The sequence below is a fragment of the Trichoplusia ni genome, unplaced genomic scaffold (genome assembly GCF_003590095.1).
Source record: "Trichoplusia ni isolate ovarian cell line Hi5 unplaced genomic scaffold, tn1 tig00003630, whole genome shotgun sequence".
NCBI lineage: Eukaryota > Metazoa > Arthropoda > Insecta > Lepidoptera > Noctuidae > Trichoplusia > Trichoplusia ni.
Genome location: NW_020800431.1, coordinates 1391 through 28429, shown reverse-complemented (window position 1 = coordinate 28429; position 27039 = coordinate 1391). Strand labels below are relative to the sequence as shown.

Below are 27039 nucleotides of genomic sequence, written 5' to 3'. Positions count from 1 at the left end.
CAGCGCACCAGCAGCGACAACACGTCTGCACACCACACGAGAAATGACAATCACTCGTAGCCATATAAAATTTGAAGGAAAACTACACCTATTATTAAGGACATTAGGCGTGAGCGTTCCTCAAGCTTGTGAGCATATGTACAGCGATCGTGCCACTCGCTCACTGAACTAACGCCGCGCGTCGCATTCGTGGACAACTCGGTGCAAGCAGCCGATCTCTCACGCGAATCCTACCGAGCGTCGCAATCGCAGCACACGCTCTTACTACTACAACTTATTCAGATGAAATTTTCAGAATTGGAAGTTAGTAGGTAAGTATGGTAGGGAGGCGTAGGACCAAAACTTCTGCCAGAAAGTCGCCGCCCAGTAACTGAACAATACGGAATAAATAAAATCTACATAATACAACTGTACTTAAATGCACAACTCTTAATCAGCTTCAAATTGAGCAAAATTAAAATAAACTATTTATCCATACAATAAAATTCACTTACCATTTCTTCCGCAGACATGACACACTTTTTTATGAGACGCATACACTGGTTCTACAGATAAACTAGCCGGCAGAGTCGCTGCCCACGCAGGCTTGCCGTTGTCCATGCTACAAAAAGAAAATGTAGTTCCAATAAGCACAAAAACAATATTATTATGATAGTGTAGTAATTGAACGCATTTTCTCCAATTATTCCGACTGGTTTCATACTCAAACTAACGCATTTGGAGTACGAGACTGCGTTTTACGAAAGGCGCCAATTATATAAAATTTACTTGTTTCAGACTTGAAAAAGTACAGCTTGACTCCGAAATTACCAATCTAACAAATTTCCTATGCGGAAAAAAATGAATATTGCTAGGAAATCCATTATCCTTACCTTTATTTCCGTAGAAGATCCTGAGGGCGAGCCTTCTCGAGATGTTTTGTTTTGGTTCTGAAAAAATAAATACACATACTAAGTGAATGTCTGACAAATCAGTAGTTTCAAGTATGATGAGAACCACATCTACTACAAACAAATTAAAAATATGACCCGGAATGGTCACAATTCACATTCACATACTTGTTTCAATTTTTTTTTCTAGTTTTGCTACACCTAAATTAAGTAATAATACCTGTTGTTTGCGTAACTTGGCAGATCTTGTCTGTGGAGGATCATTATGAGTTTGAAGATAAGGGAACTGGTTGTACTTTTTCTTTTTCTGTAAATTAAAACAATGTTCTGTTTTATTGAGTGTGATGTATTATTCAAGTTCTCCAATTTGCTATCAGAACTCACTGAACTGCAGATTTTTTTGTGATAAATAGTGCCTTCTCCTACTATAAATAAAACATGTATAACGTGTTTTTTTTTTAAGTAAAAAAATAAAATAGGGAACTTAATTCTGGGTGCCCTTTTATTCAATTAATAAAAACTGATTTATTTTCGTGGTAATTTGATTTGTTAACTTTATTGTAGTTTAGCATTGGTTCTTAGTCTTTTTAAAGTGACTTTCTAGCTAAAAGACATATCAAGACTAAAATTTTTTGAAGTACCTAAACAAATGGAACATTGCTCCAAATTTCTATCACATTAAATTTTGTTAGCATTCACAGTTTTGAATGGTATATTTGACTGTGTATAATATTTATCTGTCTATACCAAACTCGTCGGTAAAATATTTAAGTGAATTTGATAGGTACTTACAGGTAACATTTCAAAGCTCCCATAAAGAAATTCATTTCTGTTTGTACTTGTTGTGGACCTTTTACGGCGTTCATTCCTCTTCTTCTCTATTATCTCCCTTTGTAGAGGTGTCACTAGACCAATGAGTCTGTAAAAATAATGCATATGCGTTTAATAAAAAAAGGGTATTTCCTAAGAAGTTATTCAGATATTTGTTTCAAATTGTATGTATAAATAGAGTGTTCTATGGATTGTAAAGAGGAAAGTGATATTTTCAAGGTTTCTTTTCATTTCTTTCTGTCGAGGACAACAATAAGAGAGATAGAGGGAGAATATACAGGCATTTGTCCTATAGTGAGTACTACAATGTCAATAGGTATGAAAGGAGATTCAGATACACGCACATAGCAAGAAATCTTGTAAAGAACAATGATTTCTAACAATACCTCAAATATTTAGGTACTTCTATGTTATGTTACACATGTTTATACAAATAAATATATCTTTATCTTTATCTTCAAAAGAGGTGAACAATCTATTCAACATAAACTAATATTGATTAAATAAACGATTGATATATTTCAATGTTAAATTTGATTTGTTCAATCCAATTTTATATTTACAGTGGTTTTTAGTTGCGCTTTAAGACAAAAGACACCAATATTATTTACTTTTTGAGTTCCTACATAAATGAAGTCCAGTCAGTTACCTCAAGAAAGTTTCTTTCGACACCGGTTCACCTGGTTCTGGTAAAGGCGGCGGCGACGGCGTCGGCGAGAGCACGGCACCTCTAGACGAATCCGAATCAGACTTCTGTTCCTGCCACTCATTGTTTTCTTCATGTTTTGAATCACTATGTACAAACAAATAAAATATAAAATATTACATTAGGTTTTCAGTAAACAGGAAAATGTTTATGCTACAAATATTAGTCCACTTTAGTTGCAAAATTAATAATTATATAATAGCTTTCGGTGAATTCAAAATATCTATTTATAAATTGGAAATTCTGTAGGTGTCCTTACCTAAAAGCTTCCTTAACTTTATTTAAAGCATTAACAAAATTGCTCCGGCTATCATGGACATTGTTCAGTTGAGTAAAATTCCTTGAATATTGGTCTTTGTCCTCATTTCCACTGTGATTTGAGTTTTCCTTCTCATTTGACAATTTAATCTCAATCTCTGAGTCAGATATATTCTCTTTTACTTCATCACTATTGTTCTCAGTTTTAATATGTATTTCATTCAATACAGATGGTTTCAAAAGTGATACCGTTCTGTTTCTGCTACGATATTGTAATTGATGGTCCCTTAGTTGCTGTGCTACATATCTATTGTCGTTTTCTATATTAATTTGCTTGTTGCGTGCCTTCAAACGTTGCTGATACAATTCTAGCTCTCTTCTTAGTCTTTCTACAACCAATTTCTGAAAAAAAAGAGCCACTAAAGTATCTCATAAAAACATTAATAAAATAGTAGAAAAATAAAAACTGAACATGATTTATAATGTTTAAGTTACTTATGACATAATTTATAATATGTGTAGGGTCTTTGTGTTTAAAAACTTTAACTTAAAATGTTCTGAAGAGCATAAGTGTCAGCACTGCATTTCATATATCTTGATATTAAATAATACTAGCCTGAAAATCACACACTGGGCAAAGACTTTTCTATAGATGGCTGAGTTTTGATCATTTTTTCATAATTTAAATATTTGTTATAGTATCAAAAAATAAAAGAAGCCAAAAAAGGACCCAATTCACAAAAAATTAAAGAAAACTTTACACACTGTTCTTAAAGCAGTACATACAAGATAATTTAATTTTAATGTTGTAATGTCTTTGAGCTAACTTTGGCTGACAGCCAAGCACCTTTACTACAAATTACACAACTATTTCCTAACATCATGACAAATGTTTCTGATAATATATTTTTTATCAAACTATAAAGCAACTTAGGTAAATCAAAATATTACAAACTAGTGCCATTTCAACAGCTAAAATTAAAAAAATGGAGCTATCTTAAATGAGCATGTGGTGAGGTTTTGCTTAATAACAACCAACAATATAAACTGCTAAAACTAAGTTCAACTCAATATAACCCTTACAATATTGTCTCCATAACTTATTTAACATATCAATTCAATTTTATCACCATATAAACTACTTTAGATTGATTTGAATTCACACACTTGCACAACCTAATACTTTACAAAATATGTTTCAAACAATACAAAACAGTACTCACTTGAGTTTGTCCAATAGCTATTATTTCTTTTTCTGCTTCTTTAACTTTGGTCTTAATGTGATTATTCTGTAACAAGGCAATCCAGTATCAATTTTTATACTGAAACAAACAGGAATATTTATAGCCAAGAAAATTATTATTATCTTACTTACGTTTTCATCGTCTTGAAGGCGCGCAACCCAAATCTAAAAAGTAAGAATTTATTAGAATAAACAATAGTTTAAAACACGTAAAAATAATATAATAACAGTCACGTTATCAACCTGATGGATTCGTATCGCATTTTTCAAGTCCGACTGCGTTTTCCGAATATCTTCTTTTATTTCATTAGATACTTCCATTGTTTTAATTTACCTAATTTATTTATACTCAAGTTACCCCTTCTAATAAACAGTTTCGTTTGTTTACAACTTTTAACAAAGAAATTTAAACACAAATAATGATATGTTCACGAAGAAACAACTCTTGTTTTACAAGGATTTAAGAAACGCTCGGCTTAATTCCATTACATTTCACTTTCGGCAACTTTACACAGCGAAAAATGTATTATATAACGAAATTAAAATATTTTATACATAAATAAAATACTTTCGGAGTTTAAATCTGTCCCAAATTGGTAAAAAAATCATGATAGACAAATTGCACACAACTTTATTCAACGAAGTGAGTTGAATGAATTGAAATGAATGCACACTATGAAACAGACAAGCGTATACATATGATCACACTCACACTATTACAAAATAGTTGATTAGTGTTATGCTGCTGTGTGTTTTGCGAAAAAAAGATTACCTATTGTAAGTTCTTCACACACGAAGCTATTTGCTGAATGGATTAGGCTAAATAAGGAACAATTTAATGAACTAATAGTATGGGTACAATGTTTTTGTTTTACGTTTAGGCTTTCTCCATTTTGAAATAAAGAATCGATGCCTTGATGGTCCTAAAAGACACAGCGCTAAAGTCACAAAAAAATTGAAAAGTAAGAAAAACCGAAGTTTCATTATGTCGACGGTATGTGGTTAGAAACGCTAAATGCGAATCTTCAGTCTTGTAATTTATAATAGTACAGAAACTACAAGTTTAAGGCCTTACTTAAACCGACCGTTTACTTCTACAAAGTGTATACATTCATCAAGAAATAGTGAGATGTAATATATCGTTTTACATGAATAAAATTGACATGTTCATGCTGAATACTTCATGGTGATTGGCGCCACGACAAAACATAGTATTTTCTGTTAACTAAATAAATCTTTCAGTCGAACTTAAAATGTCAATAAAGCGACAAGCCACTACTGAGTTAAATCACGATAACTGGGATAAAGAGGACCCAGCCGACCATGAGGAAATGGGGAGTTTTAAAATTGCAACCAAAGACATTCTTGAGAAACGTGTTATCAGGACTGCAAAAAGGCGTTCTCAACTTGGTGGAGATGAGGTACGTAGCATTTATTTATTGCGACTTACATCTATGTATTATATATTATGCATTCGTAGATTTGCCAATGGTGTAATATACCAATAAGCAACATATGAATCAATCACGTAGCCATAATCAATAAATTTCGATACTATATTATGCATAAGCATCGACATTGTCATAAGTATTATAGCATAATAATGAATGTAAACCCTAAATTTCTTTTACTTTTCATGCCACACCTTAAAATCAGGTCACAAAATTATCTTTAAATTATGATATTATTTTGTCAATTGATTATGAATTCACAATTTCAAAACAGACTATCCCTACATGTTTTTAATTTGTATTCTGTACATAAGCAGTAGAATGCATGTTTGCAAGTATTACAGAATATTTTTCACTGCCTTTTTACCTGTATAGTTTTGTTTCTCAGAAATGTTTTAATTCTATACTTTATACTTTTCAGCCTAAGAAAAGTGTCTTCAGTGGATTCAGTGGTTTTGCCAGCAAACCACCACCATCATCTTTTGACTTCTTATCAAAGTTAACCAATGGCAGCAATGATAACAGTTCTTCTAGCAAAGTGGATTCATCAGTCACTTCAAGCTTATTTACAAGTAAACCAATTGCAAGCAGTCCAAGTAGTGGTATTTTTGGTATTCAGTCAACAACTTCACCAGCTAAATCTCCATTTGGTTCACCATCTACACAGACTGGTACAGGAGGTCTGTTTGGAGTTTCATCTCCGAATACTACTTCAACTCCTTCTATGTTTATTACATCCAAAGCTGATTCCACTGTCAAGGACTCTCCATTCAAAATTCAAACTGTTACAAGCTCAACTGATAACAATACTGATTCAACTAAGTCTTCTATGGCCCCAGTTACTTCCACTAAATTTGACATTCCATCTACAAGTGCTAATGTAGCTAAATCCTTGTTTTCAACTACTTCTAACACCACTCCATTTAAAATTCAACCCAGTTTAAATGCCCATACAGCTACAAACAATTTTGGCACTCCATCAAAACCAGAATCTAAAACAACTGATGCAGACAAGAAATCTGAAGACACAAAAGATGAAAGCAAAATGAAATATTACTCAAAGCTAAAAGGACTCAATGAATCTGTATCAGATTGGATTAAGAAGCATGTCGAGCAAACTCCTCTATGCATACTCACACCAATATTTAAGGACTATGAAAAGTATTTGAAGGAAATACAAAATGAATATCAAAGTCCAGATGAGGAAAGCATTACAAAATCTGATGACAAAGACACAACATCTGAACCAAAATCAGAAATAAAATTGCCAACAACTGATACACCTAAACCTGCTATTGGTTCATCCATCTTTAATACATCACAAAATTCTAAATCATTATTTGGTAATCAAAGTAGTTCCACCTCAGCAGGGGAAAAGTCAGGCTCTTTTTCTTTTGGAATTGGTTCATCTACCAATACTTCAAGTACTATAACAACTAGCTCTGCTGGCTTTTCTTTTGGTGCTATCACATCAAGCACTGGGAGTGCTACGACATCTTCATCTCCCTTCTCATTTGCAACTACCACAAGCACTGCAAGTACTAATGGAACTGCAGCTCCATTTTCATTTGGAATCGGAAAGCCATTCAGTTTTAATTCTAATATTAAACAGAATACTGAAAATACTGAAGAGAAGAATGACAATGAAGATGAAGATACTCCTCCTAAAGTGGAGTTCACACCTGTTGTTGAAGAAAATAGCGTTTTTGAAAAGCGTTGCAAAGTTTTTGTGAAGAAGGATGGAAATTTCGTCGACAAAGGAGTTGGAACATTGTACATTAAAAAGATTGAAGAAACTGGGAAACACCAGCTGCTGATCAGGGCTAACACAAACTTGGGCACTATTTTAGTCAACATGATATTAGCATCGGCTATTCCCACACAACGCATGGGTAAAAATAATGTTATGTTTGTGTGCATACCCACTCCTGACTCCAAGCCTCCACCCACACCAATTTTAATTCGCGTAAAGACTACAGAAGAAGCTGATCAGTTGTTAGAAACTTTAAACAAATATAAAACATGAATGATTGATTTATACTGATGTAGTTTGTATTGAATATAATAATATTATGCCTAGAAAAATGATGATGTTAGCTGGACTAGAAAAGCCAATTGATAATATACTTTACAATTATAGCTGTACTTCTGTAAAAAATTATGAACTTCACTATGAAAAAGTGTTATTGAAAAGTAACTAACTTTCTTCATCATTTTTAGAACTTGATATTAAAATATCCTATTTATATTTTACTGATTTTAAATATGTATGTTCCTTAGGGTGAAAAATACATCAATTTCTATAATATTCTTTTTGTTTTCAATAAAAGAGCCTCAATAATAAAATATTTTCATTATACCGACACAATGATATTAAACTAAATGCAACATCGCATTATGTCGTTACTTGTGTATATTTTCTTGTTAAAATTAGGCAAAAGTATTACTCTATCTACTGTTCTCTAAGTGGAGACTCAACGGTAGCAGTGCTATTACCGACTACGACATCTTGCGAGCATAGACACTGCTACCTGAAACTTACCAACAGTTAAGACTTTGAAATGTTTCCTAATTGAAAAAAAAGAGGCCGCAAAAATAGCAGTCTATAATAGGTCTTACCCAATATATGGGAGGATAGATAACATACTGTACAGGACATAAAAATAGTTTCAAGAGAAAATTAATACAACAGTATTTTACTTGTCATATTTTATTTCTATGCTATTATACAAATTTCAATACAATTAGGTAATATTTATGATGGCACTGAGCAATATCGTAAGCTCATGTAACCAGTTATAATAAATTATAATTCTAGAATATGCTTATATTTTTCTTATAAAACGATTCCTTTATGATACATTTCTCCACTCTAACTACATGACTCAAAATCAGTAGTTAGCACATACTAACATACACTGCTTGTGGTATGTCTGCCTGCCAAAAATATTTTTGTAATAAAATTTCATTAAGCAACAGCAAAATTACAAATGAATAGATAAATTGCACACTATGTACCAGCTACAAAACTATTAGGAGTCATTTGACCTAAACCCATTTGGATTCTATGCATATGAATCTCTACATTATTTTGGAATAGCTTCTGATGGTGAGGTTCCAATTTCATTTTTATTTGCTCCATTGTCCCTTGTAGTACTGTTAATTCATAAGCATTTTGATCTGAATCAGATAAACTTTTGACTTGAAGCATTAAGGCTATAAGGTCTGTTATAAGATCAATTAAATTTGGATCTTTAACTGAACCATTATTATGTTTCTCTACTAATAATGATGCTTTACCACGACATATTTCCCTTAAATGAGAAGGCACTAACATGGCAGCTAAGCTAGGTTCTGGTGCAATTTGTTGGCAGTATTGTTGCACATCATTTATGTAATCTTGTAAATCCATATTCATTTTTTCTAAATCAATAACAACCGCAGCATACTTTCTCTCAAAGTCTTCTGGCATTTTCTGGCCAAATGATTTTCTTTTTTCTGCATCACAATTATATTCCTTTAACAAATTAATTTTGTCTCTCTTTGCATTCAATATTCTTCTTAATTTAACAATCAATTCTAACAGGGCAAATGGGTAACTACCAATGGTTTCCATTTGTTTACTTAAGTCTGAGCATCCAATTAGTGGATCACCTTGAGAGTTATTGTTTGTGGGTTCCATCAGGCTAAATATATCCTGCATAACAAAGCGTGGACGAAACTTTTTAGCTATACTGCAGAGACTTATTGTGTCTGGAGGTTCATTTGATAACACTTCATAATCTGGTACTGAATGTGTTCCCAATTTTGGTCTTTCAAAAGATATTCTGTAAGTGTTATTAGATGTGTCAACGGCATCTATGCACCCAGTAAATAATCCATCTTGAGGTTTACGTAGTCGAGCCGTGACTTTAGTGCCTACTACTAATTGCATGGGTATTTCGTTAGGCAACTCTTTAACATTGATGTCAGCTCCTTTTCTTTGCTGTATAGATCTAATCAGTTTACGTTTTCTCTCAAGCTCTCTTCGCTCTTCATCAAAAAAGGCCTGGGAACATCTTCTAGGCTTGCCCATCATACGCCTTATTTTAGACCATTGCACTTGGGTTAATTTGCGATTAGTCAGTTGTGGAAAAGATTCTCTTAAACAAATCATAAAATCATTTTCCCCATCAAAAAGAACTTTGTCAATGTTACTATAAAAATACTCAAAGCAAACCCATTTATGGGCCTTTGGCAGTTTTAATAAGTTTCTTAACCTCATTCCAATTCGATGACCAGATTTAGGGTCTGGTGATTGTGTTCCAACTGTTTCAGATTTGTCATCATATTTAATTTCATTTGCTCTTTGAACTTTACTTGGAGACTTCTGTTTCTTAGCACTTGTTTGTTTAATAGGAGTCTTGGATATAATTTTCGGAGTTCTTTTTGGTGACTGGCGCGGTGGAGATGTATTTACAAAATCATCCACGAAAATAAACCTATTTTTCTTCCTTATACGTGCTGGCATGCCTCGTGCATTCAGTTTTTGGACAGGTTCACTTGGTGCTGGTTTTGGCGGTAACTTAGTACCAACTCTGTGTAATCCAAGCGCGGCGGGTCCAAACGCCGGTGGTTCTTCATCCTCTTCAGGAAAATCCATGTCCATTGGTTCATCTTTTACGCCGTAATGGGACCTTGGTGAAAAGTCCTCCCCATCATGCTCTCCTAAACAAAAATAATGAACAATTTTATATAACTGGAAGTCAAGTAAAGTTATTCATGAATTCAAACAATAAATCTTTGTAATTAAACATATTTGCAGATATCAATGCAAATAACATAGTATATTTATCTTTTTAGACAATGAACTGATTGACACTTCGTCTGAAAATTTGAATTTTTTCAAATTTTGAATCTAGCGAACCACATTAACATCGTAACTACAGAGGAGAGCACATTAAAACTATCATAAAGAGGTACTGGTACGTACACAAATAAAAAAAGCATTCGATTCTACACAACAATAATAGCTGGAATATTATAATAAACAAATAATTAACAAAATAAACAAAACTTACTTTCTGATTTATCCGCCATGTTGATGTGGTAAATTTGATTTAATTTGAAGATGAGAGCGCCAAGAGCAAATACGATCGGATATCAACTGGGAAGTAACTGCACACCTCTATTAGTATTTGTTACTAAAATAATTTTACTAACGTTTTAATATTTAATACTTTTAACACTCAAATATTAAAAGTATTAGTAAATACCGTAATTTTTTGAAAGAACGTAATAAAATGTATGTTTGTTTACTTTGTACTTAAATTGATAGTTATTTTAAATTAGAACAGACTTAGAATGGTGATTATACTAATTCAAATTTATTATTTCAGGCCACTGTGGCGATAGTAGTTCAAATACCATTATTTTTATGTGATATCGCAAAACCTGCAGGTGTACCACAAAACAATTCCCTTGAAATAACAGCATGCTACGATAACTCGTCATCATTTGCGAATATCGTTAGGAATAAACCTAGAGTTGTAGATGTTTTACATGGTTCCATTGTACACTTGTGGTGTCACTTTTGGTAAGAGATATGTACTTATCCCGAATTGTTTTTCTTATCATAACAGGCCCCAGAAAGTTTATGCTCTTATAATTCTTATCGTTTCGTTTATAGTGAAGAAAAAGGGGACTATTACCCTAAGTTGTGGTATTTCAAACCAAGAGGCACCAAGTTTCCTAAAGAAATATTTAAAGGAATTGACATAAATGATTCAATTGTTAAATTATTCATGACACCATTGCACATTTTAAATATTATTAATTTTGATTCCACCGATTCAGGAATTTATGTTTGTTTAATACCTGGAAAGAAAAATATATCATTACCCTTTATATACATTCTTGAAGGTAAGCAGAAAAGATAAAAAATACGGAGGATGGCAGTAGCAAAAGCATAATGATGATGTTGCGTTTTTTAGGTGTTATAAATGCCTCTAAACTCAGAACAGGAACATTAAATCAGTGGTTAGATTACAAACGAACCTACATCGATCCGATAAATAAAAGATTTAAAGTTGCTGAAGATGAACCTTTGAAATCACTGAGATTAAATTTTAACCTGAATTTTAAAATTATAACGGTATGGGAAAATTGGGGTGAATGTACGGAAATTGACCACCAAAAAGGTATACGTCGAAAACTCGGTCGATGTCGTTTACGTGCGAGTGTTAAGGACAACACCCAAGAGGTACGTGTTTAAACTTTTATAACTTCGGCAAGTCAACCGTATTATATCTGTGTGTAGGTAGTAAACCTTTTGATTTTGTTAAAAGTAAATATTTTGGTTACAGATGGTACCAAAGCGCAGTAAAGCAGTCCGGAACGCCCTTTCGTATTTGACTGATGGTTTCGATATTCCTTGCCGTTCATTGCGATTGAATAAAACAGTTCCAAAGATAAGTAAAATTGTGAGAGACATCCCAGACTACCAAGCAGAAGAAATGTGTTTTGTTGCAAAGAAAATGGGTAACGAAAGGATTATTTTGTCGCATGATGACATTGTCTGTTAGTATGTTAATCCGTCCATCGTTTACGTTTACAGCTAAGCATAAACCTAATAAATATAAACTAAAAAGCATGAAGCAAGTGCCTGAAAATAGTCACGTGACACTTTCATGTACAGAAGTTATCCCAAATTCGGATCTGAAATGGTTTAAAGAAGAAAAACTACTAAACTCTTTGTTTAGGTTAGTCAAGAAAATGTATTAGTCTATATCTTCATTTCGTTTTGCGGTTCTACCTGGTCTATTGTAGTTTCTTTATTTTTTACAGAAAAAGTACGTGTAAAAGTGAAGAAGAACCACATATTTCAGTTGATACCAATCATTCTCTTCACATATTGCATATCAGTAAGAAAGAAGAAGGCAATTATTCATGTCTATTAAACGGTAAAACGGTGCAAGAGTTTGAAGTAAAAGTTTTATCAAAAGCTACATTGTTGAATCAAGGTCAGCAGCTAGTACCACGTTTTTTCATTGGTCTATTTTCAGTTAATTAAGCAACTGTAAATACTATAGGTCATATTTATTTCTTGTTTCAGAATTTATTCGTTACTCAATATATTTGGGATTCGTACTTTCATTGACAATGACGTGTTACTGTGCAGGAGTATGCGTTGCTTGGCATCGAAAATCTTCTTTTGCAGATCCCTTAAATCTTCACAAAAAGGAAAATTATGGACAAAGTGCATCACAGTGTGAACAACGAAAATTGTTGGAATGGAATTAAGATTTCTGTTTCATCTGGATGATTATAGAAGTAAATAAATATAAGATTCTCATCATTTCTTTTGACCCTCTCCTATACCTAACTAAAACTTCGGGGCAGACTCTAGTCCTTCTAAATAGCATTCCGCTGATATGAGTATCCGAACTAAAATTTACTCAAAGTTGCAACGCACAAAATGGTTTAATTTTTCTCGTTTGGCAAAACTAAAAGCTAAGTCATTAGTGACATCATCTGACGTTGTATTTGACACCTGTCAGGTGACAGCTGAATATATAGCTGTTTTACCTATAGTTCTATTTGTGTGTACAATACGTAACGAACGTACAACCAGCATCGTACGTTCATATATTTTGTGAATGAGTTGTAAACTAAAATGAAAAGTTTGAAGAGTTGACGCAGACCTTTGTATCCATAAGTATTGACTGGAAGAGTGTAACAAAATGGGCAACAGTACTTTATTTATATGTTCAATATTGTTATTTATTGTCACACAGGAAGTACAAAGTAAGTTTTCACTTATGTTTTTGACACGACTATATTTATCAAGGTGAAGTGAGAGTTGTTCAACAATAGTTTGGAAGAAATAAGTGTTAGTCACTTGACTGGTACGAATGAATAATAAATGAAGCCTGAAATGTTATTATCGGTGGAATTAAGAATTTTTGTCTGATAAAATAGAAACTTGTTTCTAATCTCAGCCACATAGGTTAAATGAATTTAGTACATACTAATGTTATTTTTCTAGGTTTGAATAAACGTTGCATAGGATGCAGATCTCGTGGAGAACTGGGGACTTGTGGTGATCCATTTCCATTGAATGTAACGGAGACTATTGTTGAATCTGGTCTTCATGTTGTGGCCTGTCCGTCAGGCTGGTGTGGCAAGCTGATTGAAGGAACTGTAGGCACTTTTCGGTCCGATGGTAAGTTTTTTATTTATTGCTCTACACTATTATTGCCAATTTTTCTAGCCTTTGGTATTATTTATGTAACACATCATAGCAACTCAGAAATCATTTAAGATTTACATTTTAAATTTTACTGAATAAAATATGAAATACCTACATACCAAAGTCTGCTAACAAATGATAGCAGTATATCCTACTTTTCAATGTTATTTATTACTGGATCTTCAACAACAAACATGCATACATAACAGTGCATACTTGAATTGTGCTCCCTCAGTTACAGGAGATCACAGCATTAGTATTGTTGGTGAATAAAACAAGATATTTATTGTCGACATCTATAATTTTCAGATTACGGTGCTGCAACAGAGAGAATGTGTCTTCAGAGAGCGCCTAGCGATTACGAAGAAAGATGCGCATATACTATGTGGAACCGTAAAAAAGTATACATGTGTTTCTGCAATGGAGACCTGTGTAATTCAGCTTTTTCAATCTCTTCATTTCCACTCATAACTTTAGTATCCATTTTAATACCTTTATACAACTATTATTTTTGAAATTTGTAAATAAATTCTCAGAGAATCTGAAAATATTGTGATATGTAATTTAAGTTAAGACAACTTCATTTCTCTTTTCTACAAATCTTAGGACACATTTTTACTCAACTGTGTCAGAAAAAGAGTATAATATCTATTCATTGCTGCAAGCATAGTATACTTACAGGGTAGGAATTTTATATATCTTTACAATTTATATCACAATGTTAAATGGAATACTATAATTTTTGATACTTTGATTTCTATGTCGATTATAATGACGTAAATCTTTCTATTTTTGATACATTAAAATCTCATTATCAAGACTTGATAGTTTAAGGAAAGTGTTTCCAACCACAAAGGTTTCATTCAATTAATGCTCAAGAAACATGTTAATTAGTGTTTTTATTGCTTTTGCCATTACAAATCATTACTTTTCTAATTGGTTTGATAAGCGATGTTTATGTAAATGGTGTTACCATAACTTGCAACAATATCTCTAAAGATGTTTAAATTTCTTCATACATAGACCGCTTCTAAAAGAAGTAAGCAATTATTATAGCACTTTCTGATTGCTTTGGATTTAAAAAAAATTGGTAGTACCTGCTATGAAGTCTTAGTTAAGAAAAAAAGTTTTTTTTTTTACATTCCTGTGTGTTCCTCCAAACAAAATAAAGAATACTCCTTTTAATCTAAATAGTTTATACTTTTATACCTTTAAGAAGTAATCTCTATTTGTAATACATATGTATTGCATACTGTACTTAATTTAAGTTATCAATTTATGTGTTCATAACTTATCACTGCCTTGTCTGTATTTGTCATTATGTAGCCGTCTAAAATAAATACTTAATCATTCGCAGCTAGCTAGATAAGACATATTTTTAGTTTATTATACGTATATCACGATGGTAATAATAATGATCTGTTCAAGTGAAATATGATGGATAATGTAATATTTCATTAAATACCGATTGTAATTATTATCTTCTAATCATGAAATTACTATGTCCAATTTATGTGTACATTCCATTTTTAAATTTTTTTTTTTTTTACTTTAAATACGGATTCCGTCCATAACCAAATGAAGTAAACAAAATAAGTTGTTTTACCTGGTATTGCAATGCTGGTTCTACTAGAATGTAATTGCCTAATTAGACGATAATGAAGTCACTGAACTGTGCTATTGTACTTATTTGAATTTAGGTAAATAAATACCTAAAATTCTTTTCTCATTTGTTCATTTATCGAATTAATTGTTCAAATAAAACTAGATAGCAATACCTTTGTATAATATTAATGACTTTTATTGAGTATTTTTACATCTGTATACAAATATATAATTGCAATATTGAAGGTGTTGTTTTATTCGTCGGTTTTGTTCGCTACGGTCGGTTATAAGGCCACGTGTGCCGTATACTGGCTATTCGATGTGGTTTTAAATTGTTTTTTATTCTTAGTTCTTGGTTGGCGAGCAGCGATTCGATGTGAGGTATATTATGGAAGTAATAGACGCCATGGCCGTCCGCTCGCTTGACAGCTGCGACTGCCTCAGACGCCTCTAGTAGGTACGGGTCATAGCCTTCCGCTTCTGTGAAATAAAAGGACTATTCTTATAAATTTAGCAATTTGGTATTTTGCTAAGACTTGTTTACGTTTGGTGATTATTACCATTAGTATATTTTGGCGCAGATTCCAAAACACACATGGCATACCCGCATTTCATAATGCACAAATGCGTCTTCTTGTGATGTTTATGTGATTTATATGTTTTGAAAACCCTCGCAACACAAGAATTAAATCCAAGCTGAGAAAGTTGTTATTTTTTTATGGAAGCATAAATATCAATTTTCTATTTACAATAAATTTTACCTGACAATACCTCACTGCGGCGGTTGCTGATTGCCCCAAAACGTGGCGCGTTAATCGGCGGTAGAAACAGACCTTCGGGCCATAGAGATTCTGGGTCCGGTGAGTCTACCTTGTATGGCGATGGTGGCAGCACAGGTATAGCAATATCTGGAACAGCAGGGAGTGTTTGAATAGTTTTAGCTTCTTTCTTCTGACTATCTCATTGTCTTGTAAAGAATCCTCTATTTTCAGGGCTAGTTAACGGCATCATCGAGGGCAAGAAACCACAGATGTGCATTCGAATGGTACCTAATCGATATGTAATAAGAGGAGGAAATATTAAATAACTCCTCTTCTACTCACATGATATTCATTGGATAAATAGGTCAAATTCGAGAACGCATTCAATCTCACGTTTTTAAAGAATGGTGGGTCCAGAATAGTGAAAGGAAGCCTTTAAAAGACGTCCTTCTCTGTACTTGAATTTGTAAAGCCGTTTGAAAATAATCAACTTTTAAGATCAGCGGTTTGAGTATAATGTGCAGAGATAATGTCTTACATACCCCTGTAATTGTTGTATTGCCAGGGTGATACATTTATCGTGTTGTCGTGATGGACATCTTCATTTATAAATGGTATCGATGGCCGGATTCGTGCGTAGCCTGTTCCTCGAGATTGGGCAGCTGGGTCTGAAATTAATACAGTGTAGTTAACTTAAATAAATATACTTAATATACTTAAATAAATGCATATTTTTGTTTTTTTTCCAAGTTTTAATTAAGCAATTTCAAAGTTTTTTTGGGGTTAGTTCGGCCGAGCTTCTGATAAGGAGGACTATAACAACCTGATCGATAACCTTCACTGGGTGAACATCCACTATTAAAATTAAAAATATGAAACATTAGGCTGATAGCTTGTTTTACGAGCTGTTAAAGTTCAAATCATTATGCCTTTTCTATTTCCCAGAAATTAATCGTTCAGAGTTACATAAGATAGTGTAAAATATCAATGTAAACGGATAACAGTAACTTAGGATGAGTTGTTACTTTCTCTTGTTCACAAATTGTTTGGAAGTAACTAGTCAACTTACGAAATTTTTGCCTAGTCATGGTGTGTTGGATATTCATCAGTTGTTTAGGTGATTAAGTTCTGATTCAATATAAGGGTTTCCTTTTTCGTTATGAATGAGCAACTATGAAAGGCAGCTCGTTTAATCTGGTAAGTTGCTGAGATGATTCAGAACTGTGTTCCAAGTCTTCCAAGACGTGTTTACGCAAATTGATTGCGGAGCCATTTTGGAGGGCGGTGGGGATAAAGTACGGTATTCGTTACTGATTCAGATGGGAGTATAGGGAGGAAAGAAATTTATTCCCCCTAATAAATTTACTTACGCTGTAAACTTCGGGACGAAGACTGCCGGGTGTTATAGTTTCTTCTGGCGAACGAAGACACAGGGTCACCAACCCCGTGTGTGAAGCTCCGCGCAGGTGTGTTCACGCTCACGTGTGAAGCGAACTGGGTGCCAGCAGAAACTTGCGCTGCCAGTTGTATGATGAAGAACAGACAGCTGACCGTACTCTTGAAAGTCATGGCTGCCATCTGGAATATAAACAACCAGAACTATTAGTAAACTTTTTTTGTAGCTGCTGTAGTATCTGATGAAGTATTTGGGTAGTGGATCGATAATTTTCTTATATATAAACGTCCTAATATTAACCTGATTACATGAAAAATAAGGTGATGGCTTGACAGCGTACTACATAGCTCTTCCAATATAAGGCGTGGATCCAGCTCTCAAAGCAGGGCCCCAATTCTGCTATTTATAACGGCCGATGAATGAATGAAATCTGACTTAAAATGACAATTTTCGTATTCTCTTAATTTTTTTTACACAATAATTGTAAATTCAGTACGAGACGGTAGACTAAAGGTCAATACAATTAACTTCCAATTATTGTATTGGTGAAATGATTAAGAGAATAGAAATAATTTCAAATTTAATCCTATTGCCATTAACACATAGGCCATTGTAAAATAGCAGAATTGGCTTCAATCCATGACTTCAGTCAGATTGATATTTTCAATTAAGAAAATTCCTTAAAAAACTATTATGCTGACTTAACTTATCATGTGCGGAATGTGTGGCACACAGGTATCATTTTATCCATTACGATGTATATGATGGTAAGCTGGTATAATGTTGAGTTCGCGTGTGGTCACGCTATATTTCATTCATAAAGTACCAGCACGTTGGTAATTCAAGGGCGAGTGAGTGACAGTTTTGTCGCCGTAGTCTTGAACCTGCAGACTTCCAAGGCAACAGATAATATGCTTTTTTCGCCGAACCCAGTTACGCGGGTTTCATCCCCGCGTTGGACAAGCATTTGAAAGCTAGTTCGGAATCAGGGTTTGTGGAAAATATATACACATTATGACTCTACACGGGAAAAAGCAATGGGGATGTCAATTCAATAAATTTGATGATGTTTTAGAACTCCAATAAAAGGACAGAACAAAGGCATTTCATAAGCTCTTCGATCTTTTGCTGTGATTGCCAAGCTTTACGCAGGCGAAGACCCGAACAAAACTACTCAAATCACAATCTTTTTAAATTCTCTTTAATATGCACATCCACTAAAATAGCTATATAGAGGTTTTATACAACTCTCCAGGAATTTAAGATGCAGAAGGTTCCTATACGGCTTAAAGAATTTAAAGAGGATTTTAAAGATATCCAGGTTTAATGATATTATAATACCTACGTATCTAAGAAATACTGTCATGTGAAAACAAAAGATAACTAGCACTTAAACAGTTCTACATACAGAAAGTTACTGAACTATTGTACTATTCATCATAAAAGAATGATTTAATATATGGCCGCGCGAGATAATATACGGTTCTGATGAGCAACTTGCCAACAATGTATACTATTTAGATTACAGTCGGTCCATTTATAAGTAACATCTGCAAAAAAGTTTATCAACACCCTCAGATTTACAAAGCTCTAGAATGATCATCAGCCAGCTTAGAATTTCCCAACTATGTTAGGGTCGGCTTCCGAATTAATCCGATGCAGCGAAGTTCCAGTGTTTTACAAGGAGCCTTTAAATAATATCAAATATTTACTTTGAAGGACGCTATTTTCGCAAACATCAGAATTGTATTAAAAACTACTCGAACCCAATATTATCATTGATATTAATCAATTCTTGGGTCATAAATCTGCGTTTGGTTGTTTAGTTTATGCGTTGCTGACCGTACTAAAGATGGCGTGCTCTCACGCGGCCGCGTTTGCAACACAATGAGTGTCGTCTGAATTGGACCTGCCGAGCGGTGGCGAAACGGAGACGAGCGAACATTTCATCTGCGGAGGGATCTGCAGCTGTCTACTTTGTTATCGAATCTATGCTATGAACAAGTGGACAAGCAAGCGGGATTTGTTTTCTAATTGACCATGCCTTTTAGGTAAGACTTCGGTAGTAAAACGCTTTGATATCCAAAAATTCCTTGTGTGTTTAAAAAGACATTTACTATAGATCAGCTTTTGTCGTAAAAGTGAACACTGGTAGCACTACAGAGTCGTATAGAATACAATTTTGTGAAGTCTTCTCCAAAATTGTTGATTTTACGAGTCCGCCAATTCGATATTACATCCCCTGATAAAAAAATCAACAGTGAATTAAAAAACGTTTGAACTACCTACTATAGATACGAAGGCGCATAAATATTACTTTAAAATACATGTCTTACTTTCATTTAAGATGCAATAATTCTATCCATAATCTATTTTAATTATTACAACTTAAAACAAGGGTTCCATTACCATTAAAACTACGGAACCCTAAGAAGATGAAACCAAACAATCGAAAGCTATTTAAGTTTTCCTAAAAAGTCAAATTAAATGGTTCCGCAACGTGATTAGTCGAGATAGGAACTACAAACTGTGGTTGACATAATGAATCAAGAACAACGGTACTTTAGGTACTTGACTTTCTATTTCGAATTACTTCGAACAAAGTAAATGTCAATGTTAATTACTCTTGCCGTTATTAGATACGATTTAGGAAATATGAATACCTTTGCAGCTACCGTTATGGTCAAGATCATTATGACTTATTTGTAAGTATAGATTTCACAATATTACTAAGGCAGCAATTAAAATGCATGACTACGTAATTAGGAGACTGAAATAAAAATGCACTTGAAGAGCGTTAGTGTGTAAAACCGATACATAAGGGGCAAAGGAAGGAACGTGGGTAAGTTTTAGACTTTTAAGGTTCGACGCTCCCTTTCACTTATCCCAAAGTGGGAGGAATTTAACTATTTTGGTGGTTTCTCATACAAAAAGGGAACTACTTCTACCTAGGAAATGATAGACAATGTTAATCCATTGTAAATGGTATAAGGTAAATACAACCAGGGTATATCTATTACTACCAGCAAAAAAAAAGGAAATTATTGACTAGTGATTACGCTTAAGGATGATGTTCTGGTCTAAGCATTTCCTCAAGTATCAATAATGTTCTTTGTTCTGCCTAATAGCTTCGATGTCTAATCATAAGATTTATTTTATTAGTCATCAATAGACAACAGGTACTTGAAAGCTTCCTGGCTTACGAGCTTAAATAATATTTACCTTTCTACTTGACTTCTTCCTTAATTATAGTTATAAGTTGTACCTTCTACTTAAGTATTGAGGTTTATTGCTTTTGTTACACCAATGAATGGGGATTTTCCGCTTTACTGTGGTTCATTGACCACATCCTATTTTGTATCCTTCTTTTTTGTAATGAGATAATCCAAACAGATTGTTTTAGCCATGGGAAAAAACAACTAAAACGCTGGAGTCTGTTTTTGGGCCTATCGGATACGTGACGGTACGGAAACGTGCGACAAACTATCGCGATCTCTGGTATACCCTTGTACGGGGAAATACATGTTCAGTCGTATTTAAGTGTACCTATTTCAAATAAGGCCAAGGATGGGAAGAACAGACGACAAAAATAAAACAAGGATCCCATAAAGAATGGATGATTTGGTGGTGCTAACATTAACAAAACTCTTTATTTAAAATGCACTTCTGAGTGCAAAAGTATAGTGTTTGGAACCTTCAATAAACAAAACCGTAATTTACATCACGAGTAAGTAGGTGTTGAACTAGACTACGGCTTTATAATACATCTAAAATACAGTCATAAAGTGCAATGCCCTGATCTCATCAAAGTCGTGAGCACTTTTGAACATCCCACACTAACACGATTTTGCAGACAATGTTCCAATTTTAACACAACAATAGCATTTCAATGACAAATGCCATAATGTTGAAACTGGCTTATTAACGGCCATGACCTTACGTGATAACAAATAGGTCTGTCGGGATCGAGACGAAACCTCCTAATGGAGTCATATACTCATAATATGATCCAAACATTACACCAAGGTAACACATTCATTACAATGTATGCAGCAGACAAAGAAAACAGTTTGTGTATCCGTATTTCACACACGGATTTAGGCACTGGCAATTTTGATGTAACGAAAAAGTAATTCAATTTGTTTTGATGCTTCGAGATTAAGGAAATGTTTTCTTTGCAATTAATTAGTATAAAAAAAGATAATGGAATTAAGTTTGCTGACATTGATCGTGTCTAGATGTTAAATGGGTGTTAGAATAAAAAGTTTTATCGAATGAGGCAACAGATAATGAGGAAGCGTCCCAGTGAAATATATCAAATTCATTGTCTAAGGAGTTTTCAATTCTTAAACCTGATATCATCTGTTGGAGTGGCAGAAGCGAGGCAGCCTACCAAGCAATATTACTTTACTTTGGGTCTGAAATTTTTTTAATTCATTATCAGGCAGTGTCTGATGATACATGGGTTGCATCAATTTTATTGTTAGTTTCAGACATGGTGTTCTTCGCTACCAAAACGAAACCTGTCCATTAAACGAGATTTGAAATGGTCGATTTTTCGTACTGGTTCGACTCTGGCAAAATAGCACCCTGTAAAACAAATCGACGTGAAGTAAAACTAAACATTTGCTCGCTTGAACGAACAATCAATCTATCAGGTTGTCAAAGGTAGCTTGAAGATCCATTTTAAATCGTGACTGCAGACAAAGCGGCTTCTAATTATCGATTCAGCGGGCTATTTACTATCGTTAGGGATTACGAAATTTCGGTTTTCAATAGCGACAGCTAATAAAGACTCATCCCGATATTATTACTCAGTTTGTTCGCGAAGTGGAGCAGTTGTTAGATTAAGAATTTGTCACGAGGTTTTGAACTGCCGCGCTCAAGAATGGTCACGATGTTGTGTCACTTGGTTTGTCAAGGACCTTATGCTTAGTTTTGATGTCATTGTTGAATTAAATATTCATATTTGAGCGGTAATTTTATTTACGTTTTTAGGAATCGAATCACATCGAAACTGGTGTTTTTATCGCATCTGCACATATCATAGGTATATCGATTTGGTACCGAATGTATTGGTTGATATTTCAAGTTTTTTTCCCAAAAGCCCGTCCCTCAAACCTTTTAAATGGTTTATTTAGTTTTTTTTTTGTATTGACAATACTCAAAAAGGCGGCATAAAAAATAATAGGTGTGGTCTTTATAAAATATGTAGAGGACTTCCGATGAGTAGTATACATCATCACTAATTAGAGGCTTTGTTGTAGATTGAGATGTTTAAGTATTTGTTTTCATACTCTTTGACCAGGATTTGGATTTTCAAATACTTGAGGTTTATGTAAATACTTATCTCAATGGTTTCAATATAGAATTAGGAATCAGTGGTCTTTTTCGCGATCATTTGAGTCACAAGAGCATATTTCTTAGAGGATTAGCGATATAATTATGGATGGATGAAGAGGGCCCAAAATCTTCTCTGTAAAAAGTATACACGCAGAAATATTTCTTAAGTATGATGACCAGCATGATAGAAAATAAATTACGATACAGAAATTAATTTTGATGAAGCAATAATTTTGAATAGGTTTCAGAGAGCCAAGACTCTTGTTTGTATTCTTTGTGGTTAACTTATGCGTATAAATAAATTGGTAACTACATAGAGACATATAAAACTACGAAATGTAATAGTCATTTGTAAACCACCAAGGTAACTAAGGCAATACTGACGTAGAACAATATTGCGGTAAAGCCAAAAGGCCGCTATCAAATCATTTATTAGGATTCCTCTACTGAGGCTCTGCTGTGTGTCAGTCCGTCTGTCAACAAACTGTCTCTCATTAACAGTGATAACTTGACAGCTGATTTTTTTCCTTAACTTATTTGTACGAAAACTTATGTTTCACGAGTCCGACTCGCACTTGACCAGTTTTATTCATGAGTATGAGTATTCAACATAAAGACAAATCATTTCATTTATTTTCGACATTTTACCCACGTTATTTTAGATATTTACCGTACCTAAGTATTGCACGAATTTGTAAGCGAGTAATGCTTATTAAGTTGTTTCGTTCCTTCTAAAGCTCTACATGTGTTTTCGTGTTGTTGCAATCTTTAAACAGTTATATTATCTATACAGTTAAACACTATCCAATCTAAAAGTAGGTAATACATGATCGTCACATGATGCTGTAAAATGAGTATAAAGTACTTGATTGCATTATTATATTAAAGCAAAATGTTTATATTCTAGTAGGCCTAAAACAGGCGCTTAGGAACTGTTAGTTAAGTTGAACGATAGAACAAGGGACTCTATGTGCCCGGTTCCAAAAATTCCATTCCTAAGGAAAGTAGAGTAGAGAGGCATTAAGAAGCTCCATATAGCTTCGCTATCGGGACAATTTAATAGTGTTAGTGAACAGTCCTATGTTGCTTGTAAAAAGACTATGTATGTATGTCTTGGAAAAAGACTAATGGACTCTGATTAGCCCCGATGGGCCATAGCAGAGCTTTCGACGCCGCAAACAAACAATAGTCACGTGCACAAAGACGACTAGACTCAGGAAAAGAATTCACACAATCTTTTGTATCACGTAGGGATTTAACAGTGGGCTTGACGTGGCGACCTCAACTTCTCGGCTATCGGTGCAGTCAATCGCTGATGAGCACCAATTTTGTCCGAGAGAGTTGGTGAGGCAAATTACTATCGAATAGAAGTACCAGATCAATATACTAGATGATATAGATGTGTCACATTATCAACCACAATATTTTCAAATTATTGCAAGCAAAAGTAGATCAAGAATTATTGAATAAATCGTTTTATTCTCGCGTATTTGTCGCCTAGCTTCAGATCCTACAGGAGTTCCAATCATCATTCCCCTGCCCTTATCCCAATTATTTTATTGAGGGTCGGCGCAACATGTCTTCTTCTTCCATACCTTTCTATTGGACTTCATCTCACAAGAAACACTATTTGCAGCCTTTGCAGTCTTTTACACAATCAATCCATCGTTTCTTTGGTCGTCCTCTTCTACCGGGAGTTCCGATCCCGATAAATAAGTGCGGACAAACCGTGTCACACAATACTCAATTTAATTAGTTGTGTTATACATAGTGATTGTTAGGTCAAAGGCTGGATGCGATCACTAGGTGAAAGAACAATTTCGATTAAAATTTCTAAGAAACGGCCAGTGCGGTAGTTAGTTTAGTATTACATTAGACTTAAATACCGCAATCAGTGAAATGTGGGTATAATTTGCCTTTCTCTTCATGGGATCTATTGTTTTTTAAACATAAGATCTGATTTCTGAGAAGCAGTCGGTAAATTACTTACGGTTTTATTATGTAAACATTTTAATATATGCATGGAATTGTCTGAAGAAAAGTTTGCTATTTAGTTGGTAATTAATTACGCAAGGAAAACAAAATCATTTTCAAAATTTTGTAAATGATTTTGTTTACATAATAAAACCGTAAGTAATTTTACCGACTGCTTCTGGAGTTCCTATTGACCCTTACTATCCAGGAAAATCTGTTTGATATGTATAGTTATAAGTAGGTAATCATTTTAAAGTGGATTTTGACGGGAAGGCCCATTTCAGGTAAGGATAAAAAGCTTTATGTTTTCAACAATGAAAAGTTCCCGATTATTTTTCTTATTTCCACTTCCAGTATTTGAATTCTTTGTTTGTCGTCAATTACCAGCTGTAGGGGTCCTGCGCGCTGACCCTGTGCCCTGTTGCCACCTGGGGCTTGGTGATTAGATGTAAAGCCGCGTTCACACTATGCTGAAGGGAACTGTTTGTCTTTCAGTAGCTTACTATTAGTCTGTTTTTATTTTAGAAGAAGACTCTCTTGAGACTGTTTTCTTTAGATTATATTTTGTATATAAATTGGTATTTATTATATCTACTCAATAATTGTTGTGAAAACATCGTCCGACGTAGAAAAATGCCTGTCTGTTGAATGTTTTGCTTTTCGAAAAGAAAAAAAAAGATTTAAATTATAGGTTTAACTCAAAACATGATTCTAACTATGATGAGATACAAAAAATAATAATAATAATATTTACGCTTATGTAAACCTTATTAAAACAGTAGTTTCAGTTATGGGCGTCGAAGAAGAATATGTACAGAGGTCATATTTTCAAAACGAATGTAACATCAGACATAAAATTTAAGGTCAAATTTAATGGTTACCATGACAAAAAAAAACTCATCACTGCCGATTGTGGATGATTAAAGAGGAATGGTAATTAAGTGGCGGCTAATACACGAATAATGATACCATTCATAAAATATTGATTGATAGATCAAACTAATTGAACCACTAAATGCGTATGACGTAACAAAAAATTCCGAATCTGTTATTGCTCTATTATTTTAATATTAGTGGCTATTATGGCTGCTATTACATGAATTGATGTTGTTTTTTTTAACCAAATTTCATTTATATATTTATCGAGATCCGCAAACAAATCGTAAAAACAGAACCTTATTATTGACACACCGCTGACTATCAGTTGCTTTTAAATGTTTTAAATACCATACAAATATAAATGTGACTATGACATCATCTCATACGCTTTCACGCCTAAAACACATGACGAATCATTGTCATGGGTCGTTTGAACTGCGATCAGGACATTAGAAACTGCTTACAAAAAAAAAAAGACAATATAAAAAACAAACTATAAATACACAAATCTATAAAAAGACAGAAATTTTAGCATTAATCAAAAAGCTAAATATTACGTCATCACTTTCATTACATCTTATGCTGCACAAAATATGCAAAAATTAAGCTGTGACACACTTGATAATCGGTACAGGCTTTAAGTAACACCAGACAGTGTTATTATTCATTAGATTCAAACGGACTTTACATGCTAACACTATGACGATGTACGAACAGGAAGACAGCATGGGTACGCTGTGTTTGTAAGTGCAACTTGCATTAGAAATTAAACATCTTTGAACAAATTTAACACCATGTATGCAATTTAACGTCGGGTAACTTTATTGATGACTGAGGTGGTTTCTAGACTCCAGATGACTCCTAATTATAGTATTGTAACAGTTTATTCAGAATTGAAATTTAATCGAAAAATTTGGTGAAATCGCTTTCAAGTTTTTTTAAGTCATTTTTTTTATAATTTTTGGACCGTTGATCACTGCGTTCTGTTAATCATTTATTTTTGTGACACAAAATGCTAAACGCATATTCATTTAAAATACTAGACAAGTACTAGGATAATAGCCTAGACCATGCACAAATACTAAAGCGTTTCAGAAAGCAGGCAGGTACCTATTTCCATTCATTCATATTCGAAAAATTAGTATACCATCCATGGCATGTTCCGCATCATTATTGATTCTGACTAGAAGGCGAAAGTTACTTTTATTATACATACTTTTAGCTATTGTACGTGTACAAAATAAATAGAGAGGAAGCGTACCGGACCGATAAACGCGAACAATTTGAACAAAAATACATTCAACATTTCTTATTAAATAAAAACTTTATTGTGCATATTTCGTGGACGAACAACAAAACCGCAGCCATCGTGCCAAACAAATATCATTAGTTTTATCAGTTCTCAAACATCAACACGTTCACATTGGGAATGGATTCAGAATTTAATATCCCCATGTTCTCATAAATCGAAC

At 33.8% G+C, this 27039-nt stretch overlaps 6 protein-coding genes across 8 annotated transcripts; 3 read left to right on the top strand and 3 right to left on the bottom strand.

Moving 5' to 3' along the window:
• Positions 1–814: 814 nt before the first annotated feature.
• Positions 815–4607, bottom strand: LOC113508003 (GATA zinc finger domain-containing protein 24-like). The gene is made up of 9 exons (XM_026890940.1): positions 4172–4607; positions 4061–4093; positions 3909–3974; positions 2687–3087; positions 2371–2514; positions 1683–1809; positions 1111–1197; positions 873–929; positions 815–826 (listed from the first exon to the last, which is right to left on the bottom strand). The coding sequence occupies exons 1-9, from the start codon at positions 4247–4249 to the stop codon at positions 815–817; spliced, it is 1005 nt and encodes a 334-aa protein (XP_026746741.1). The 5' UTR covers positions 4250–4607.
• A 287-nt stretch (positions 4608–4894) lies between these two features.
• LOC113507998 (nuclear pore complex protein Nup50-like) lies at positions 4895–8196 on the top strand. The gene is made up of 3 exons (XM_026890932.1): positions 4895–5059; positions 5171–5349; positions 5801–8196. Exons 2-3 carry the CDS (start codon positions 5182–5184, stop codon positions 7403–7405), a joined length of 1773 nt encoding a protein of 590 aa, XP_026746733.1. The 5' UTR covers positions 4895–5059; positions 5171–5181; the 3' UTR covers positions 7406–8196.
• On the bottom strand, positions 8074–10535 carry LOC113507999 (protein lin-9 homolog). Its single transcript, XM_026890933.1, has 2 exons — positions 10440–10535; positions 8074–10086 (listed from the first exon to the last, which is right to left on the bottom strand). Exons 1-2 carry the CDS (start codon positions 10456–10458, stop codon positions 8390–8392), a joined length of 1716 nt encoding a protein of 571 aa, XP_026746734.1. The 5' UTR covers positions 10459–10535; the 3' UTR covers positions 8074–8389.
• On the top strand, positions 10093–12887 carry LOC113508000. 2 transcript variants are annotated; one of them, XM_026890935.1, is made up of 7 exons: positions 10093–10337; positions 10758–10954; positions 11352–11620; positions 11724–11898; positions 11975–12119; positions 12205–12380; positions 12473–12887. In XM_026890935.1, the coding sequence occupies exons 2-7, from the start codon at positions 10912–10914 to the stop codon at positions 12658–12660; spliced, it is 996 nt and encodes a 331-aa protein (XP_026746736.1). In that variant the 5' UTR covers positions 10093–10337; positions 10758–10911; the 3' UTR covers positions 12661–12887. The 2 variants fall into 2 exon arrangements, with proteins under 2 accessions (XP_026746736.1, XP_026746735.1); XM_026890934.1 differs by lacking the exon at positions 10093–10337 and adding an exon at positions 10609–10663.
• Positions 12888–12973: 86 nt separating this feature from the next.
• Positions 12974–15102, top strand: LOC113508002. Its single transcript, XM_026890939.1, has 3 exons — positions 12974–13164; positions 13406–13582; positions 13919–15102. The coding sequence occupies exons 1-3, from the start codon at positions 13101–13103 to the stop codon at positions 14122–14124; spliced, it is 447 nt and encodes a 148-aa protein (XP_026746740.1). The 5' UTR covers positions 12974–13100; the 3' UTR covers positions 14125–15102.
• A 103-nt stretch (positions 15103–15205) lies between these two features.
• Positions 15206–17762, bottom strand: LOC113508001. 2 transcript variants are annotated; one of them, XM_026890937.1, is made up of 4 exons: positions 17346–17759; positions 16518–16643; positions 15976–16122; positions 15206–15694 (listed from the first exon to the last, which is right to left on the bottom strand). In XM_026890937.1, exons 1-4 carry the CDS (start codon positions 17551–17553, stop codon positions 15489–15491), a joined length of 687 nt encoding a protein of 228 aa, XP_026746738.1. In that variant the 5' UTR covers positions 17554–17759; the 3' UTR covers positions 15206–15488. The 2 variants fall into 2 exon arrangements, with proteins under 2 accessions (XP_026746738.1, XP_026746739.1); XM_026890938.1 differs by having other exon boundaries at positions 15604–15694; positions 15986–16122; positions 17346–17762.
• Positions 17763–27039: the final 9277 nt, after the last annotated feature.

Excerpts from the sequence above, each read along its gene's own strand:
- LOC113508000 (XM_026890935.1), top strand. The coding sequence starts at position 10,912 with ATGTTTTACATGGTTCCATTGTACACTTGTGGTGTCACTTTTG. Across the intron at positions 11,621-11,723 it reads TTAAGGACAACACCCAAGAG|ATGGTACCAAAGCGCAGTAA; the intron begins GTACGTGTTTAA and ends TTTTGGTTACAG. Across the intron at positions 11,899-11,974 it reads TTTTGTTGCAAAGAAAATGG|CTAAGCATAAACCTAATAAA; the intron begins GTAACGAAAGGA and ends TTACGTTTACAG.
- LOC113508001 (XM_026890937.1), bottom strand. The coding sequence starts at position 17,553 with ATGGCAGCCATGACTTTCAAGAGTACGGTCAGCTGTCTGTTCTTCATC. Across the intron at positions 16,644-17,345 it reads TTCGTCCCGAAGTTTACAGC|ACCCAGCTGCCCAATCTCGA; the intron begins GTAAGTAAATTT and ends TATTAATTTCAG. Across the intron at positions 16,123-16,517 it reads GCAATACAACAATTACAGGG|ATATTGCTATACCTGTGCTG; the intron begins GTATGTAAGACA and ends CTGCTGTTCCAG.
- LOC113508002 (XM_026890939.1), top strand. The coding sequence starts at position 13,101 with ATGGGCAACAGTACTTTATTTATATGTTCAATATTGTTATTTATTGTC. Across the intron at positions 13,165-13,405 it reads TGTCACACAGGAAGTACAAA|GTTTGAATAAACGTTGCATA; the intron begins GTAAGTTTTCAC and ends TTATTTTTCTAG. Across the intron at positions 13,583-13,918 it reads AGGCACTTTTCGGTCCGATG|ATTACGGTGCTGCAACAGAG; the intron begins GTAAGTTTTTTA and ends TATAATTTTCAG.
- LOC113508003 (XM_026890940.1), bottom strand. The coding sequence starts at position 4,249 with ATGGAAGTATCTAATGAAATAAAAGAAGATATTCGGAAAACGCAGTCG. Across the intron at positions 2,515-2,686 it reads AAAGTTAAGGAAGCTTTTAG|TGATTCAAAACATGAAGAAA; the intron begins GTAAGGACACCT and ends GTTTGTACATAG. Across the intron at positions 930-1,110 it reads CCAAGTTACGCAAACAACAG|AACCAAAACAAAACATCTCG; the intron begins GTATTATTACTT and ends TTATTTTTTCAG.
- LOC113507998 (XM_026890932.1), top strand. The coding sequence starts at position 5,182 with ATGTCAATAAAGCGACAAGCCACTACTGAGTTAAATCACGATAACTGG. Across the intron at positions 5,350-5,800 it reads CTCAACTTGGTGGAGATGAG|CCTAAGAAAAGTGTCTTCAG; the intron begins GTACGTAGCATT and ends TATACTTTTCAG.